This window comes from Rhizopus microsporus, assembly GCF_002708625.1.
Source record: "Rhizopus microsporus ATCC 52813 unplaced genomic scaffold scaffold_4, whole genome shotgun sequence".
Classification (NCBI taxonomy): Eukaryota; Fungi; Mucoromycota; class Mucoromycetes; order Mucorales; family Rhizopodaceae; genus Rhizopus; species Rhizopus microsporus.
Window position 1 is genome coordinate 548,805 of NW_019671919.1, and position 17,106 is coordinate 565,910.

The window sequence follows — 17,106 nt, forward strand, 5'->3', positions numbered from 1 at the left end:
AAAGGGTTCTATCTGCAATGGATTCAATAGTATTCTCGACCTAACCAACAGTAGTCCTGAAAGAAATGGCCAGCGCAATCTTTTTACGAAAGAGGAGTGGTTGGAGCTCAATAGCAAGTGGAACAAGCAGAAGAGCTGGGATCAGTTGGACGACGATGTACAATGAAGGCTGAAGACAATTGAAAATATTATTGTGAAAGACTTGAAGAAAGCATATGTCAAAACTCTCTTATCAAACTAAATATGTCCTTACAGAAAATGAAGCATAATTTGAAGTCTATGCCTATGTGTAAGTAGCTATGAAAGCAATCTATTTATTCATTGCGTGTTTTTTACAGCTCATACATCTTTTTTTAAGGTTGAAGACTTTACAGTAGACTCTCGATTACGAAATACAACAATACGGAACATTCACGATACTGAAATATAATTTTCGAAGGACTTCACAGTCAATGTTATTTGTGCTACTGATAAGTATTCCATCATCGAGAATTTACTGTATAAGAAGAAAAAATATTGAGCAGCCCCTTCAACACCAAGTTTACGGAGACAGACTACGTTATCAAGATCTGGTCAAAGATCTTTCAGTTCGTGCTTGAGAACAGCGCAAATAACTTGGTTTGCAAATGATTAGAATTTATACAAACAAAGCAGCTAGCATTCTTCTAATAGTTCTTTAAAATATAGAGCAAGAAGAGCCCATCTTTTGGTAGTAAAGATACAGAAAGATGCTCTTTTTTTGTATTCCCAATAGATCGTCAACACATTTAGGTGAAGATCTACTATACAAGAAATACGACCTGTCAATGAAAAGAGTTCAATGACATAATGCTCAAAGACGATACATGGATGTGAATCTGAGCCCAGAAGAACGCTTGTAAGCATGTGTAGCACAGACTGATATTAATATATGGCATGTCGCTAATGAGAACTACCTATGGGAGGTAATATAGTAATTATTACCCCAAATTGCTTCATAATGATGCATATGAAGAAATCATTAAACTGCTGTTTCCTTTGGATTATCAGAGGCAAAGAAAAGTACGTCAAGTGAATATATTTTATTAAAATTAAAGAACAAAAAATTAAAGTGTGGGAGTAGCAAAATGAGGCTTTTATTTAAGTAAGCAATAGTTTGATTTCCAAAGAGAGAGGGTGGTTTGGATAAGTAGAGATTTTTCTTTTGATACCCGAGTAAAGAGAGCAAGTAGAGACTTTTTCTTTCCATAAGCCCAGAAGTCCACATTATCGCTAGCTTTCAAATCCAAGATGACTAGTAGCCAATAATTCCAAGTATCTCAGCCTATATGTCAACTCGAAGTAGTCTTTCCAAACCTTATCTTTCTTCTGGTAAAAGCAGCTGCTCTTGCTTGATAGCTGACCTTGGAAAGATCGGCGCAGTTATCGATCTGAGTGTTATTGTGTATAAACAGCGAAAAACTCATCATCAAAAACCAGTACTTTTCAAGAGCAACGGACTCAATAGACGATGGAGAATACATCTGGACGATTACTTCTGCCTCTTCTTTATTCATGTCAATCTTCCTCATGACTGCGTTGTTATTAAAATCCTCATTCCAGAGTCGATATTTGTTTGTATTAAAAAACCGATTTACATTGGCTACGACGATATAGCTAAGATTTGTTGTGTTTATGCTTTTATTATCTTAAAACAGTGGAGAGCCAATAGCTAACAATCACGGTTTTTATTATAAGTCTGAAAGAAGAAAGAATAAATAGAGAATTAAGGAATGTGTTCAGACTGTTCGTATAATTTTGCCATCTTGTAATAGGCCTTGAAGTGATTGAGAGGTTCTGATTTGCAATCATAATAAATACTTCCGAATTTATAATTAGATCCGTAGATGCTGAAGAATTTTCGGATACGAGAAACTTTTTCACCATTCAAAATATCTGTGAGCAAGTTCTGAGTGTTTCCAGGTACAAGCATGAGCTTTAAGCGTTTACAAAGCTCCGTAATTTCTTTGTAAATGGTGTCACTTATCTCCTTTTTGGGATTTTTCTCCCTGTGCAGTTCTTGCTCTTTACTTTCGATCTTCTCTTTTTGCCCAGTCAGTTGGTTGAGGAACATACGAAATCGACTACCGAACTGTAATGCGACAGCATTTTTGTACGCCGTATCGATTTTGGTTATTCGTACGCTGCGATTTGCTGTGAATTCTTGAGTGTTGGAGAGTAACCGCTTAATTGGCAATATTTTTCATGTGCTTCTCAGTCAATTCTCTGAGTTCTCTTGTTTTGAGCGTCTTTACAGGAGTATTTCTTTGCTGCTTGATAACCGAAGTGAAAACCTGGACGTAGAAATCCTTTTGGGAATACTTTTTTAAATCGAATGATTCGCCCTTTTCGCGTTCATTGATAAACATGATTTTAGTTAATGCAAAAGTATGTGTGACAAGTGTATTGGTGGTTGAAACAAGTTCTTTTAGTCTTGGTATGTACTCAATCTTCCATCCAAGCCCAGACACGGAGCTTTTGATGGCTATTACTTTTAAAGGATTCACTTTAAATTAAGATATTAGACGCATAAACTAAAGAACAACAAAAAAAAGTAAAGAAGAGAAAAAAAATGATATTGATTAACAACATTTTCAGATTTAGATTTGTAATGGCTTTATATTTTGTTCGTAAGGCCTAAAATACTACACAAATTTGGGGCATGGAGTGACTTTTCTTTCTTTTTCATCCTTGAGACAACTTTGCTTCTGTTCTCAAGGCAGACATATTATTGAAGATGATACTATGAAAGCACTCTCACGCCATCTAAATTCGTAGCGATATTCCAACAAAATAGACGCTACATACACGTACCTGAAATAGTTTGGTAGTGGCCAAGTATATATATATATATATAAAACTGAACCCTCCTCTTTATCAGTACCTTCTAGAATGTATCCCTTTTTACTTCAACAATTATCAAGTGTTTTAGGTACGCAATCAACTTTTGCTTTAAAGTGTCCTTTTAAGAATGCTAATATTTGAATAAAGCGAAAATCTACGAGCCTTACTTCTTGACCACAAACTCAAGACTATTTCTTGAAAGACAGGAAACAACTGCCGTAAAGTTAATCTATTTTCACTTTGTAAAAAACAACATTTAATCTTTTAAATTTTATTATATTGTCTCTTAAAAACAGGACAGCTTTCTTTTTGTCATAGACTTCACATTATCATTTTTTAATTTATGGCAGTGGCATGCGATACTGATTACATTCAAGTGTTTTTCAGAAAGCCGCAACTTGGCTTTGAATCACCTTTTCTCTCCCACAATACTTTCAGGATGATCAATTACTCATCTGCCTAAAAAACATAACCTTCTGTCTGAAAAGAAAATTGAATTCATCCAAAAAAGATAACCTAAAAATCTGAAAACTAACATCATCTGAATTCAAAGTGGAAACACTGTATTAGACTCTGAGGGGCCTATGCCCCTAGCTCAGTGGTCAAAAATCTATGATTTGAAGCCAAAGTCCTGCGTTCGAATCCCACAAAACCGTTCCCAGTAGCTTGCTCTTGAGGGTTTTAATGACGCTTTCTATGGTTCTCGGCTGTTGGTCGTTGGAAATAAACAAATTATGAATAATTGCGGTACCCGCCCAGGTTGAAATAAGCATGAACCCTAACACCACCAAGTCTTAGCCTACCAATTATAATGATTAGTTTATCTCCCTCTACTCACCCCCATTAGATTGTATGCTTTCCCCCTCCACCATCAGCGCCTTCCCACCCTCACCACATTATACGCTCCACCTTGTTGAGCTTACCTGGGCAATTTCAGTATAAAATACTACGTGCCCATTTGAGTTTAATAAAAGATTGTCTAACCGTATTAGACTCTGAATCCTTTCAAGCCGCTCTCCCATGGGCCCTCCGTTGGCCAGCTATCTGCACACTTCATGAACTTGACTACCTCCATCACCAAAAGTATCTGCCTTCTTCGCCCCCTCACCTCGGGCAAAAGCTTCTCAATTGACTCCCTCCTTCTCCTCACTAGTGTATCTTACACTTGGCTCAACATCATTTCTTCAATAACTTCTTACCCTTGATCTCATAAGAATTTTTTAGTTACCAATTCTTTATTCTCTTTTGACCTGCCTCGGGCGAAGAAGATATATTATTATTATCGTGCGTCCACTTCAGGCTTTAATTATAAATTAAAGACTGTTTACCCGTATTAGACTCTGATAAATTGTGTGTCGTGCCTAACACAATACATGCTCTCTGAGCCACGCTTTATTTTCCATATATATAAATGAAAAACAAATAAAATACTTCTTTTCTTCATATCTTTCTATGCTAGCATACATAGCAATCTTCAATTTTTTTTCTTGGGGGTGGGATCAACCCAATTTGTGGATTTAATCCACCTGCGGGAGTGTATCACATTTTTCGTCTCCGTTTCACCAACTGACTGATTTTTCTTTTTTCTTTTTTAATAAAAAAAATTAATTAAATGAGCCAAGAGAAGCCTATTCAGTATGGAGTAACAGCCCCCATTTCAACTGATCCGCCTACTGAGCATGAACTCAAATTGACTGAGGATTTACTGGAAACACTCAAAAGCTATGGATTGTTTGAAAGTGAACAAGAAGCACAAAAGAGGTATGATTTCATTCAATCATTAACAAGACTAATGTTTTATAGAGTGGTTGTTTTGGGAAAATTAAACAAATTAGTAAAAGAGTTTGTTTATAAAGTGAGCAAGATGAAGGGTTTCCCTGATTCTTTAGCTCGAGAAGCAGGAGGAAAGATATTTACCTATGGTAGTTATCGTCTTGGGGTTCATGGAGCAGGTGATAGAAATCAACTCTAGGTTTCATTCCATATTAACCATGACTTATAAAAAGGCGCTGATATTGATACGCTATGTGTATTCCCAAAACACGTGCAGAGAGAAGACTTTTTTACAATCATGTATGACATGCTGAAAGAACGTCCTGAAGTGACTGAAATATCTGTAAGTGTATTTATATATCAAAAGCACATAAATTGACCACATATACTCGTATAGGCTGTTCCTGACGCTTATGTACCTGTCATCAAGATGCATTTTTCAGGGATACCTGTAAGACAAAGAAAAACATACAACAAAGCGATAGAAAGAGAGACAAAGAATGAAATAACCATGATCTTAGATTGATTTTATTTGTGCCAGATTAGCAGTCGCTAGAGTACCTGATAACTTAGAGCTTGCAGACAACAACATTCTAAAGAACTTGGATGAACGATGTGTCCGTAGTTTGAACGGATCAAGAGTGACAGATGACATCTTACGACTTGTGCCCAACGTAAATACATTTCGAATTGCGTTGAGAACAATCAAATTATGGGCAAAATCCAAAGCAATTTACTCCAACGTCATGGGTTTCTTGGGTGGTGTTGCCTGGGCAATGCTTACTGCTCGTATATGCCAATTGTATCCAAATGCCTGTGCAGCTTCTATTGTCAATCGATTTTTCTTGATCATGTACCAATGGAAATGGCCTCAGCCTGTCTTGCTTCGACCTCTTGAAGATGGTCCTCTTCAAGTTCGTGTGTGGAACCCTAAAGTAAAATGAAAACAAAAATAGTGATCTTGAGCCATAGGTTAAATTTTCTTGTTATAGTTATATCCAGCCGATCGAAGTCATCGCATGCCCATTATCACACCAGCTTATCCGTCCATGTGTGCCACACACAATGTGACAGAGTCAACAAGGAAAATCATGATCCAAGAATTCAAAAACGGAATTGACATTGCATCCAATATTATCTTTGGAACAGGTAAATGGTCGGACCTGTTTGTCAAGAGTGACTTCTTTCATCAGTATAAACACTATCTGCAAATTACATCTGCCTCTCACTCATCGGAGGCACAGCTGATGTGGTCTGGTTTAGTGGAAGCAAAGCTGAGACAGTTAGTATTGAAGCTGGAGGTTGTGGATATGATTGAATTGGCACATCCATATGTCAAGGGATTCGATAAAGTTCACTATTGCTTGACAGAGAAAGAAGTAGAGGATGCGATGAAAGGAGTATTGCTAAAAGACAGATCTATCTCAGTAGAAGAAGGAAGCTTAGAAATAGATCACACAGAATTATTAAAAGAAAAAAAGGTTATCACGGAGGATGATGTGAAGAATATAAAGAAAGTGTATACGACCACCTTTTATATTGGATTAGAGATTAGTAAGCCCAAAGTTGGTAAGTAAAAAGAAACATTTAAGAAAAAATGATGATTGATGTGTGTTAGGAGGAGAAAGCAATGATAATAACGAAACTGCCGCAGCAGACTCTGGAAGAAAACTCAACCTAGTCTGGCCTGCACAAGAGTTCCAGAAAGTAGTCAAAGCTTGGGATAAATATGATGAAGAGCAGATGAAAATATCAATAACAACCATTAAAAGGTGCAACGAAATTCTATTAAAAAAATTATATCTTTTAATAAAAATGGTACGTATTAAAACTAATTTCTCTATATTTTTCGTTCGTTTTTTGTATTTCAAAATTATAGGTCCAAACTGCCCTCGGAGCTTACAACGCAAGATGATGGCAAGAAGACAACCATATCAAGCCCTGAAAAGGTAAATCAAAAAAAATTAAATAAACGATAAACTGACAAAAGGAAAATAGCGCAAGAATGGTCCTAGTGAATTAGATTCGCCAGCCAAGAAGATCCGCGTCACCAAGACTCCTGATGAAGTGCAAGCCTCTGCTGTCAAGGAAACGGTTGTCAATGCAACTGCATCTACTGTTGAATAATATCCTAGCCCCCTCTCTTCCTTTTTATAAAAACCCAATACTTGGAAAATAAAAATAATGCAAAAACTAGCCAATGACGTGTTTTGATTATTTGTTGTAAATGAAAAAAAAATCCCTTTTTGTTTTTTTTTTTTTTTTTTCTTTTCTTTTTTTCTATTCAAGTGTCAAATGTCAAATTCAAGCCAAGGTGAACAAGACCAACAAAGGCAGAGATTACGACAACAGCAACAACATGATAATTCACTTGGACTTATAACACTTGCTTCAGCAGACGTACAGTCACCTCCGGCTTCCGTATCATCTTTTGTATCGTTACTAAGCCAGCCTCCACGCCGATGCAGTCATAACAATATCCCCAATCAATCTTTATCTTATGCAAACATGGATAGAGTGGATGATGAACTAAGCTGGTAAACATTATGCACAAAAGAAAAAGAGAAACACAATCTAAAATGAAGAACAATATGACTTAGTCCTATATGTCAAGATATAATGAAAGAAGTATTTGCGACTAAATGTGGGCATTCCTTTTGGTAAATATTTTAGAATGAATCTATATATATATATATATATATGTGTGTGTGTGTGTGTGCGTGTGTGCGTGTTGTATGTTGTAGAGAATGGATCTGTATTAATGGATGTCTATTTTGTATAAATGAATATATAGTTATGAATGCATAAGTGAGCATATCAAATATCAGTCTGATTGTCCATTATGCAGATCGAGATTGTCAAGAAATGAAATATATCCAAATTTTCAATGTAAGCCATTTCATTCTTTTTCTTTTCTTTCTTCATCTTTTTATATACTCTAATACGTATACCTTTTAGTAAATAGATTAGCTGAATTAAGAATACAAGTCATGGAAAGAAATATCCCAATATTTAAGACTGATCCTATGGAAGCTCTAGTGAGAAGAATCAAGAATGATCATTCATCTATAGCATCTTCTATTGCCAGTTCATTACCCTATTCAGGTATGTTTCAACTACCGTCTAACCTTATGTATGTGTGTATCTTATGTCTTTTTAGATATTGTCAGCTTATTTAATCGAGCATTGGATGAAAAGAAAAAGATGCAGGATGAAGAATCCAAAATGAAAGCTGACCTATTAGACACATTCTTGGTCAGATTGAAGAGTAGCAATGATATGGTACCAGTCTAAATGACTATTACGTTCTTTAAATCTAATACGACAACTTGCTATGTATAGACCATAAAGAATCTTATGCTACAGAATAGGTATATTGTAGCTGATTTAGATATCCTTGTCAACAGACAATCAAGTACTTCTCCTTCTTCAATCACAGGCCCTTCTTCCTCTTCATCCCCATTGGCCACTCCTGTTTCTAATAACCAACGCAGAAGAAAGAGAAAATTTGCCGCAAGTACATTATTTGTTTGATATAAAATATACCTTAACAAATATGTTCAATATAGGATATTGTAGATTTAACTAGACGTGACGATGAACAACAGCTTGTGGATCAGAGTACAGAAGAGGTTGAAAATGAAGAAAATAGATCAACTTCCCGTGCTCGATCTGTCTTTGAAGATGTCAACATTTCTGCATCAAATGAGAATCCAGTTGTCTCACGTATGGATGAAAGGTTTAGCGACTTGAGGAGTTTGTACTATTGTATGATGAATCCTCCGAACTCTGCTGATTTGGATGAAGATGAAAGTAAGCAATACATAAAATGATAAAAGAGCTCCTCTCTTTTTTTAAACTTATAAACTTCAGGACATAGTCAACTGGAAGTCTTCTCATCTCATCTCTACGAAATTGCAAGATACGGTAGCTTTGATGTACTTGACACACTTCATTATTCAGACACAAGTCATAGTACGTCCATTGTATCTTCTATTGAATTTGACAAAGACGAAGAGCTCTTTGCCGTAGGAGGCATTTTGAAAGATATCAAGATATATGATTTCAGAATGACTTGCCGTCCTGGTGAAAGTAGAACGATGATGCACTGCCCTGTGCGCCGAATTGCTTGTGAGAACAAGATTAGCTGTGTTGCTTGGAGCCCTTATATCAAGGGGCAAATCGCCAGCTCGGATTATGTAGGTGTCATCAGTGTTTGGGACGTTGGAACAGGGCAAAAGACGGCATCCTTTGCTGAGCATCGCAAACGCGCCTGGAGCGTAGACATATGTCAAACAAATCCAAGTTGGTTGGCTTCTGGTAGCGATGATACGACAGTTAAGGTTTGGTCACTGAACAGCCCGCGTTCGATTTTTACCCTTCCTCATAAAGGCAACATTTGTTGTGCCAAGTTTGCACCAAATAACCAAAACTATTTGGCTGTTGGAACTGCAGGTATAGACTATAATAAGTAATACTTTACTTTTTTTTTGCTTATAACTGCTGATTGTACTGTTAATAGACCACAACATCATTTGCTACGATTTAAGGAATCCTACCTTGCCTTTGTATACCTATCACGGACACCAAAAGGCTGTTTCATACGTCAAGTGGCTTAATGACAACGAACTTGTCTCTGCGTAAAGTATAACGGTATAGATCATTACAAATCAGGTTGAACTCACTTTATTCGTAGTTCTACAGACAATTCAATAAAGCTATGGGAAAGAGAAACAGTTACCTGCATGAGAACTTTTACGGGCCATCTGAACGAAAAGAACTTTGTTGGATTATCCGTAAATGAGAATTGGATTGCTTGTGGAAGTGAAACAAATACGGTCTATGCATATCACAAACATGCCCAAGCGCCCATCGCCAAATACACGTTCCCTATTGATGCAATTCCTGTATGTGAATATGATACTTTAAAAAGGGGCAGTTACTTATGTGTTTTGTATAGACAAGAATGATGCTCGATAGTGATCCTGCATACTTTGTTAGTTCGGTATGCTGGAAAAAGGATACTTCCAAGCTGCTCTCTGCCAACAGCAAAGGTGTTGTTCGCGTTCTTCAACTGAAATAAGAAAGAGTGCTTTACCATTACATCTCCTCCCCTTGTCTTCATCGCTATCTTTTTCTTTCTTTTATTTCATGCTTAATTAGTATCATAGTTGTGATAAAGACGATAATAGCAATGAAAATATCTTTACAATAAACAAAACTATGCTTCAAATAATATCTTTTTGCAAGTTTAGCGGATGTGAATGACACATTGACACAAGCTAATAACACATTTGACAGTTAGCAAGTCAACAAGAGCTTCCCTTTAAAAAAATAAATAAATCAAAGCTGGATGTCTATCTTACACTGATCCCTTTAGTAAAATAAAGATTGAACCAACTCTATCTCAGCATAAATAAGGGAGAGGGTCATCCATTCATGCTGTTGTTTAGAAATACGTCATTTATACCCAATGCATACAAAGACTGAGTTAATTAACAAAGAGTAAGCGTTTGCCACATTCCGCCCCATTGACTTGCTTATAGAAATAATTAAAGGTTCAAGCAATGTATAATTATATACACATACATCAATGCGTGCGCAATGAGCCGTTGGATTGAATGAGAAAAGCCTTCAAACAATAGTATTTCTCACGATACAAGAAGCCCAAACCTTCTTTTTGTTAGGGGCCTGCAAAAGAGAAATTGATTTATTCTTTCTTTCTTTCTTTTATTTTATCACACATAAAATGCCCACACTGTATAATAGCCCTCTGGCTACTGCATTGACCTCGTTCAACATTCAGTGCACTCAATTCTATTGTGATCGTTGTCATGAAGCAACAAGCCAGTTAAAGCTCTTGAAAAAAAAATCATGCAAAAGGATCCCCAAGAGTCTTTCTGAGCCTATTATGGATACTGTCGAAAAACAAGACCACAAGCGCCACGACAGTGTTGATTCTATAGCCACTGTCTGTCTCTTGAATCGATATCTGCAGTCTATACCTTGTCTTGACATAAATTTAGCTGAAAACGTGCGCATTGAGTAACAATTCTCATTCATAACAAAAGAGTAACCCATCGTGTTATTATAGATTCGTCATTTAATTCCTTCAAGGGTTTCTATCTCATCAAGATGGTCGCTTGTTTATAGTCTTGATCAACATGGTGCTAGTTTAAACACGTTATACCAAAAGTGCAAAGAATCTTCTGGACCGTGCTTACTTGTCATACGCGACAGTTATGGCGAGGTAACATTAAAAAGATATACATATAAATGTATATATATTTAAAAAAAGAATGCTTATATTTGATAGACCTTTGGAGCTTATCTAACAGAGTCTATTCATAAGAATTCTAGTTTTTATGGCACAGGAGAGTGGTAAGTAGACATAATGTCATGCCTTCTATATAATTGACCCATGAGTATAGCTTTTTATGGAATAAACAAGCTCAGAAAGTGTGTCTCTATAGCTGGACAAGCAAAAACAACCACATGATTTACTCTGATCAAGATATATTAGCCATAGGAAATGGCGAAGGCGGCTTTGGCCTTTGTCTTCACTCAGATCTTCTTCATGGTTATACCGAACCATGTGCCACATTTGATAATCCTGCGTTAACTGTGACAAATGCATTTGAATGCATAGGTTTAGAAATATGGAGCTTCCTGTATTAAGTTTATTTAACAAAGAAATTTACACATAATATCAGATACATATGACTGTGACTCTTCAATCGACAGCTTATGACGAACAGGTGGGCGAATGGGAGCTACCATTGCATTGTTAGTGGATACATGCAAATATTCATTCAAATAATAAATCAAATCATTACTGATAATTCTTTGTCGCTTCATGATTTTATCAATTTCTTGATTCTTTCTCTTGTTTGAAGTCATTATTTCAAGACCATCGTCTTCGTCGTTATTACCATAGGCGTTCAACAGTTCGTTCCAAATGTCTGCATGAGATATTCGTTCACGAACAGTATAAATTCTACATTCTTCTTCTTCTTCATCATCATTACAGTACTCTATTAATAATTCTTTCCAAATATCTGCATGTGGTGTTGGTTTACGTACAACTGCAATAATCGCTTCTTCTTCTTCTTCTTCTTCTTCTTCAGTTGTTTCTTTATCTTTATTATTTGAAGAATTTGGTATCAAATACTTGGTAATAGTATTATTTTGCTTCTTTGTGTTTACTGCCTTTTTCTTTTTATGAGTGGTATTGCTGCTTTTATTGCCTATCAGCACTGGTGATGGTTTTACTGGTGAGAGATCTGTAAGTTGTGGTTCAATGAAAGCAATAGATGGGTTGATAGACGCTTTGACTAGTTTATTAGTCGTTGTTGCCGTATCACGTCTTTGGTGTTGCTTTCTTTTTGAAATGAAGGAGTCAAGAGTCGACATGGTATTAGTTTATAAGAAAAAAAAAAGGGAAAAAAAGATAGTTCAAAATTTCTTTATTTTTTTCAAATTCAGCCAATCTCGTCAGCTTAAAAAACAATGAAGTGGAAGTAGCCAATAGTAACTAATCTAAGTAGTCAAATAACCTCTAGCTCTAGCCGTGGCCTATCATAGTTGGATAACGTCATATTTCTTTTTACATTACAAGCTTGAATATCTTCATTAAAATCCATGGTGGTATTGATGATTGTGCAATGGACTGTATCAATACAAGAGCATTCCTCATAGCGAGGAAGTGACGCATAGAGGCAGAAAAAGGTTAACTAGTGACCTTGAACTCTATAATAAACAATATATATTTTTAGATCCATTATATGATTGTGCCTTAAAGGAAGAAAAGAAATGTTAGTCTGCGAGCCAGATAGATGTTTATACTTTGAACTGGATGTCGTATAAACAATGTCTTGTTCCTACTACACTTTTATGTTTTTAAAATTTTATATAGTCTTCTTCATTATAGCTTGACGTTTTTAGGTCATTGGCCGCACAAGCTTGAGAAAAGTATCTTGATTAATACCTGCTTTCAATTCATTCAGATTATTGAGCTGGATCTATACTTGCAATACGCTTACCCAACGGTTTATCAGACATCTTTAAATTAGGAATTTGCGTGGGTCAGTAATCAAGGCATATCCCTCCAGGAAGACAAGTTTGCGGTCATGCTACGCTGTCAACCAGTGAATCCGGGAAATGAAACAGCCACTTAAACATTGGATTGGGTGTCTTATGTATTCATTCTTACACAAGATCTATCAGTTATAGGTTGGCCTTTAGATAATTGTCTTTCTTGCACGCATTGCTTAACGATATGATTAAAGCGACAATGATGGTCAAAAGAATGTATACCAACAGCAGTAACGCAAAGTTCACTTTGATAGAATAAACTCTTTGAACTATTCAAATGCTTGACACGTGGCTGTTATTACACAACGTTTGAAAATTTCCAAAAATTTGTATTTTTGTTTCTATCATCCCCAAGGCATAATGACGCTGATAGCAAAAGACTTGATCATTATACCCAGTGCTTGGCATGCAGAAAGAAGTTCTTACGTTTGAGATATTGTACATACCAAAAGGACGCCAACTTCTTTTAGAATTATCAGTTGATATATCGACATTCACGGATGATCTTGATGGTACAATGCTTTCTCAATCCCCAAACAAGAATGAAATTCTGTATATACATATTTCATAATCTTCATATAAATCGCTCAAGGGAATGGTGTTATTTTATTCTCCCTACGAAATTTCCGTTTAACCAACCGAAAGGCCAAATAGCCCAGGCAAGTCTCTCATTCATGTAAACAATAAGGTCAGTCAGTGGTGATCTATGATGATGAGACTGAAATTTTGACGTTGAAACGAGAATATTTTAAACATGATGTGACCATAAAACTCTATAATAAATGGTTAACTGCAGACTCTGAAACTTTACAAGTATAATCTTAAAAGATCTTTACGCTAGATCATCTTTGTTTATTCTTAAACTTGAAACGATGTGTAATACTTCTATGCAGTCAATTTCATACCCTCTCACTTTCACTCTCACACTGTTCACTAGGTCTAACTCCAATCACTCGGTTTTCTAAAAAAAAATGTAGGACCATCTTGTAGTGACCATTCATCTTGTCCACGCCCAAAGGATGAGTCTTAACTGAGTCTAAATTATCCTTTTAATACTTGTTCACTAATTTTTACATATTGCATTCTTTTTATTTTATTTTTCAACTCCCAAATGTTGAAGTCATTTGGAAGGATCACAAAGTACTTGAAGACACTGGGCAAGTTTATAGGCCCAGGATTCATGATTGCTGTTGGATAGTATGTTTTATTGTATATTATAAAAGCCATGTATTAACAGTGAGCCTTGTTTATCAGTTTAGATCCAGGCAATTGGGCAACAGATATGGAGGGTGGATCATCTTTTGGATATAGATTATTGTTTATCATTCTTGTCTCCAACATCATTGCTGTATTCCTTCAGAACTTAACCATTCGTTTGGGCACAGTAACCGGACTCGATTTAGCTTCTGCCTCCAGAAAATTCTTTCCCAAATGGTTGAATCTCTTCTTGTATGTCTTGGCTGAAATCGCTATTATTGCAACAGATATTGCTGAAGTTATTGGGTCAGCCATTGCTTTAAATTTGCTATTTCCTAGTTTACCTTTACCAGCTGGTGTTGCTATTACAGCAGTGGACGTATTCATCATTTTGTTGTTTTATAATGAAGATGTAGAAGATGATGAAAATTCGACTTCAGGAAGAATGGTACGCATTTTTGAGATATTTGTCATGATGCTAGTTGCTGCTGTAGGCATATGCTTTATCATCGAATTGGCCTATTCAGATATCGTTGCTGTGGACGTCTTTAAAGGTTTTCTTCCAACAAGGGAAATATTCACGGAGCCTGAAGTGCTGTATGTGGCCATTGGTATTATTGGTGCTACAGGTAAGAAAAAGATAAGCTACCTTTCATACATTTTACTCAATTTACTCTTAAAAGTCATGCCTCATAATCTTTATTTACACAGTTTTATTGTTCAGTCTCGATGCCGTGAATGGAAGATAAGCAGGCCCAAAGTGTCCAAGAGAGGAGAACAATGGATAGTGAAGAGCAATCAATTTGATCTGCAACCAAATAAGCCAGTGCAACAAAATATGACGCCCTTGGAAATGATCATGTCGCATACATCTATTCCTGTCGATTCATCGGGCCAAGTCAACTTTGAAAGTGTCAGAAAGTATCTTGATCGCTCTTTGAAAAAGAACCTGCATTATGGGTTCATGGATTTGCTTGTTGCTCTTACATTTGCCTTTTTTGTTAATTGTTCCATCCTTATTGTTGCATCAGCCAATTTCTACTATACGTCAGGCGGCCAGGGACAACAACAAATACAAGACTTATTTAGTGCACATGCTCTCCTCTTACAGTATCTCGGCCCTCCAGCCGCCGTCACTTTTGCACTTGCTCTCTTATGCGCAGGCCAATCAAGTACATTGACAGCAACATTAGCAGGACAAGGTAATGATAGTGTCTATCATCAAAAGAAATGATTTACTTATGCTGTTTCTAGTAATCATGAGTGGCTTCTTGGGTATGACAACAAGGCCATGGATTCGTCGTATAGTTACACGACTAATTGCTATTACACCCGCAATGGTCGCAGCATGTGTTGCTGGTCGTTCAGGATTAAGTAATATGCTGGTAGCCAGTCAGGTAGCACTAAGTATTCAATTACCATTTGCCGTGGTGCCCCTTGTTTATCTAACATCAAGAAGGTCGACAATGAAACTGGACTTGGTGGTCGAAGGCAAAGAGGTTGACTCGATTCCACTTGTTACCGAACAAGCAAAGATGTCCCTGATTGACCGTCTCGTTTCTCGCTTGAGATTCTCAAGATCCAAATCTGACTGGACACGGTTTCCTCAATTTAGCAAATTAAATAAGCGGGCAGTAAAGGACTTTTTTGTTCAATCAAGTGGCCAAGGAGAAGAAGAAGAAGAACGGCCTTCTTCTGATAGTTCAATAGAAGAAAAGCCAAATAATCGTTTGACTATAGATGCATTGCCTGAACCACTTGTTTATGCTAATGGTAAAGTAACCAAAGTGATATCAGTCCTGGTAGCCTTGCTATTAATTGGATTAAATGGATATCTTGTTGTATCATTATTCATGCAAATTTAAATACCTCATTTCATCCCCTCTCTTTTTTTCTCATTTCCTCCCTACTCACTCTGTCCATACTTATATTTATTAAATACACAACCTATCAAAAATATCCAAACTTTTTTTAAAATTCAACTTTGCTTTGCTTTTCGAAGCCATATACACTTTTCTACAAGAGCACAGTGTGATAATATAAAAGTAGCAGGACTGAATTAGTCCTTTTATTGATAAAGAGTGGCTCTTACTTATACTTTAAGTTTACTGTGGGATAATCATTGTAATATGGTTGCGGTTTGATACTTTATTTGAAAGCTCTGATTCAACAAATCACTGAGATAACTAGCTTTCGAAACGATTACGTAGGCTTACAAAAGTATCGCGAGAACCACATCAAGTGTCTTTATTGAGACAATTGATATTTTCATTCAGGATTGCCACCTCTGTTAGTGTCTATTACCACCTCACTCTCCGCTTCCAAGCTGAAACAGCTTATATTTGCCTGAATTTAAAATAAACTACCCGCTAAAAATGATGGTACAAAGTCGTACGTTTCCGGTACAGACTGGAAGTAATCGAAATAAATCTGACATGACAGTAGTAATGTCAATACAAATCATTTCATTTGCCATTCTGCGTAATGATTCTTACCTGTGTATTTCCGTCACAATAGCCTTTGTTTTCATTTTGATAATCACGCTTCAAAATCGGCTCATTTGTTCACGAACAAGATGACATATACACGCGTGAACAATAGCATTTTTTTTTTTTTTTTACTATCTTGATTTGTTGTTGCTTATTCCAGCTGTCGTTCCTGTACTTGGCGACCTGTTTTTAAATCTTGTAAACTTTTCTTTGAGTTCATATGTTGGCGTACTATCCAGATACTCTGATATTTCCAGTGGTAATTCGGAGCCATGTCTTTCTTCGTCTTTCCTGGTTCTTTCTTCGATTTGCCGTCTTTTAAAGAGTGCAAGTACGTCTGTTTCAGTGAGAAATCATTATGGGTTCATTGTTATTGATATCATCCATAACTTATTCCATGATACGCGGCTTTGAAAGATATTAGGGAAAAAAGGGTTTCAAAGTTTATGATTATATTTATATGAAAATAAAGCGCGGCTCTGAGAGCATTTGCCACATCTTCGGCCTCCACTTCGGCAACACTTTGATTTATTTCTCACTATGTAGCCGTTCCAACGTCAAAGGGCGGCCACTAAAAAAGGTCAAAGAGCGAGTTTTTAAAAATCAAAAGGCGGCTAATATTTTCTCAAAGGGCAGTTTTTATTCTCTCAAAGGACCGGTTTCTTTTCCCTGAAATTCGATATCTTTAACA

The 17,106-nt window shown here is 36.4% G+C and overlaps 6 protein-coding genes across 6 annotated transcripts; 4 read left to right on the plus strand and 2 right to left on the minus strand.

The window, feature by feature from the left end:
- Positions 1-1,744: 1,744 nt before the first annotated feature.
- RHIMIDRAFT_235411 (uncharacterized protein) lies at positions 1,745-2,387 on the minus strand (the record flags this gene model as incomplete). The annotated part of the gene is made up of 2 exons (XM_023608350.1): positions 1,745-2,203; positions 2,274-2,387. The coding sequence occupies 2 exons, from the start codon at positions 2,385-2,387 to the stop codon at positions 1,745-1,747; spliced, it is 573 nt and encodes a 190-aa protein (XP_023468358.1).
- Positions 2,388-4,300: 1,913 nt separating this feature from the next.
- On the plus strand, positions 4,301-6,862 carry RHIMIDRAFT_275765 (polymerase). The gene is made up of 9 exons (XM_023612568.1): positions 4,301-4,623; positions 4,666-4,814; positions 4,869-4,978; positions 5,033-5,086; positions 5,157-5,570; positions 5,628-6,204; positions 6,254-6,407; positions 6,515-6,584; positions 6,634-6,862. The coding sequence occupies exons 1-9, from the start codon at positions 4,475-4,477 to the stop codon at positions 6,760-6,762; spliced, it is 1,806 nt and encodes a 601-aa protein (XP_023468359.1). The 5' UTR covers positions 4,301-4,474; the 3' UTR covers positions 6,763-6,862.
- A 50-nt stretch (positions 6,863-6,912) lies between these two features.
- On the plus strand, positions 6,913-9,879 carry RHIMIDRAFT_275785 (WD40 repeat-like protein). The gene is made up of 10 exons (XM_023612569.1): positions 6,913-7,295; positions 7,430-7,524; positions 7,594-7,740; positions 7,796-7,917; positions 7,978-8,148; positions 8,205-8,448; positions 8,509-9,090; positions 9,158-9,275; positions 9,332-9,542; positions 9,596-9,879. Exons 1-10 carry the CDS (start codon positions 7,255-7,257, stop codon positions 9,716-9,718), a joined length of 1,854 nt encoding a protein of 617 aa, XP_023468360.1. The 5' UTR covers positions 6,913-7,254; the 3' UTR covers positions 9,719-9,879.
- Positions 9,880-10,741: 862 nt separating this feature from the next.
- Positions 10,742-11,313, plus strand: RHIMIDRAFT_199611 (TLD-domain-containing protein; the record flags this gene model as incomplete). The annotated part of the gene is made up of 3 exons (XM_023606392.1): positions 10,742-10,885; positions 10,952-11,016; positions 11,067-11,313. Coding segments are annotated over 3 exons (456 nt in total), but the record flags the coding sequence as incomplete, so codon positions are not given.
- Positions 11,067-12,094, minus strand: RHIMIDRAFT_104191 (uncharacterized protein). Its single transcript, XM_023605159.1, has 2 exons — positions 11,472-12,094; positions 11,067-11,408 (listed from the first exon to the last, which is right to left on the minus strand). Exons 1-2 carry the CDS (start codon positions 12,046-12,048, stop codon positions 11,320-11,322), a joined length of 666 nt encoding a protein of 221 aa, XP_023468362.1. The 5' UTR covers positions 12,049-12,094; the 3' UTR covers positions 11,067-11,319.
- A 1,651-nt stretch (positions 12,095-13,745) lies between these two features.
- RHIMIDRAFT_275797 (natural resistance-associated macrophage protein) lies at positions 13,746-16,023 on the plus strand. The gene is made up of 4 exons (XM_023612570.1): positions 13,746-13,926; positions 13,984-14,555; positions 14,610-15,128; positions 15,181-16,023. Exons 1-4 carry the CDS (start codon positions 13,841-13,843, stop codon positions 15,789-15,791), a joined length of 1,788 nt encoding a protein of 595 aa, XP_023468363.1. The 5' UTR covers positions 13,746-13,840; the 3' UTR covers positions 15,792-16,023.
- The last annotated feature ends 1,083 nt before the right edge of the window (positions 16,024-17,106 follow it).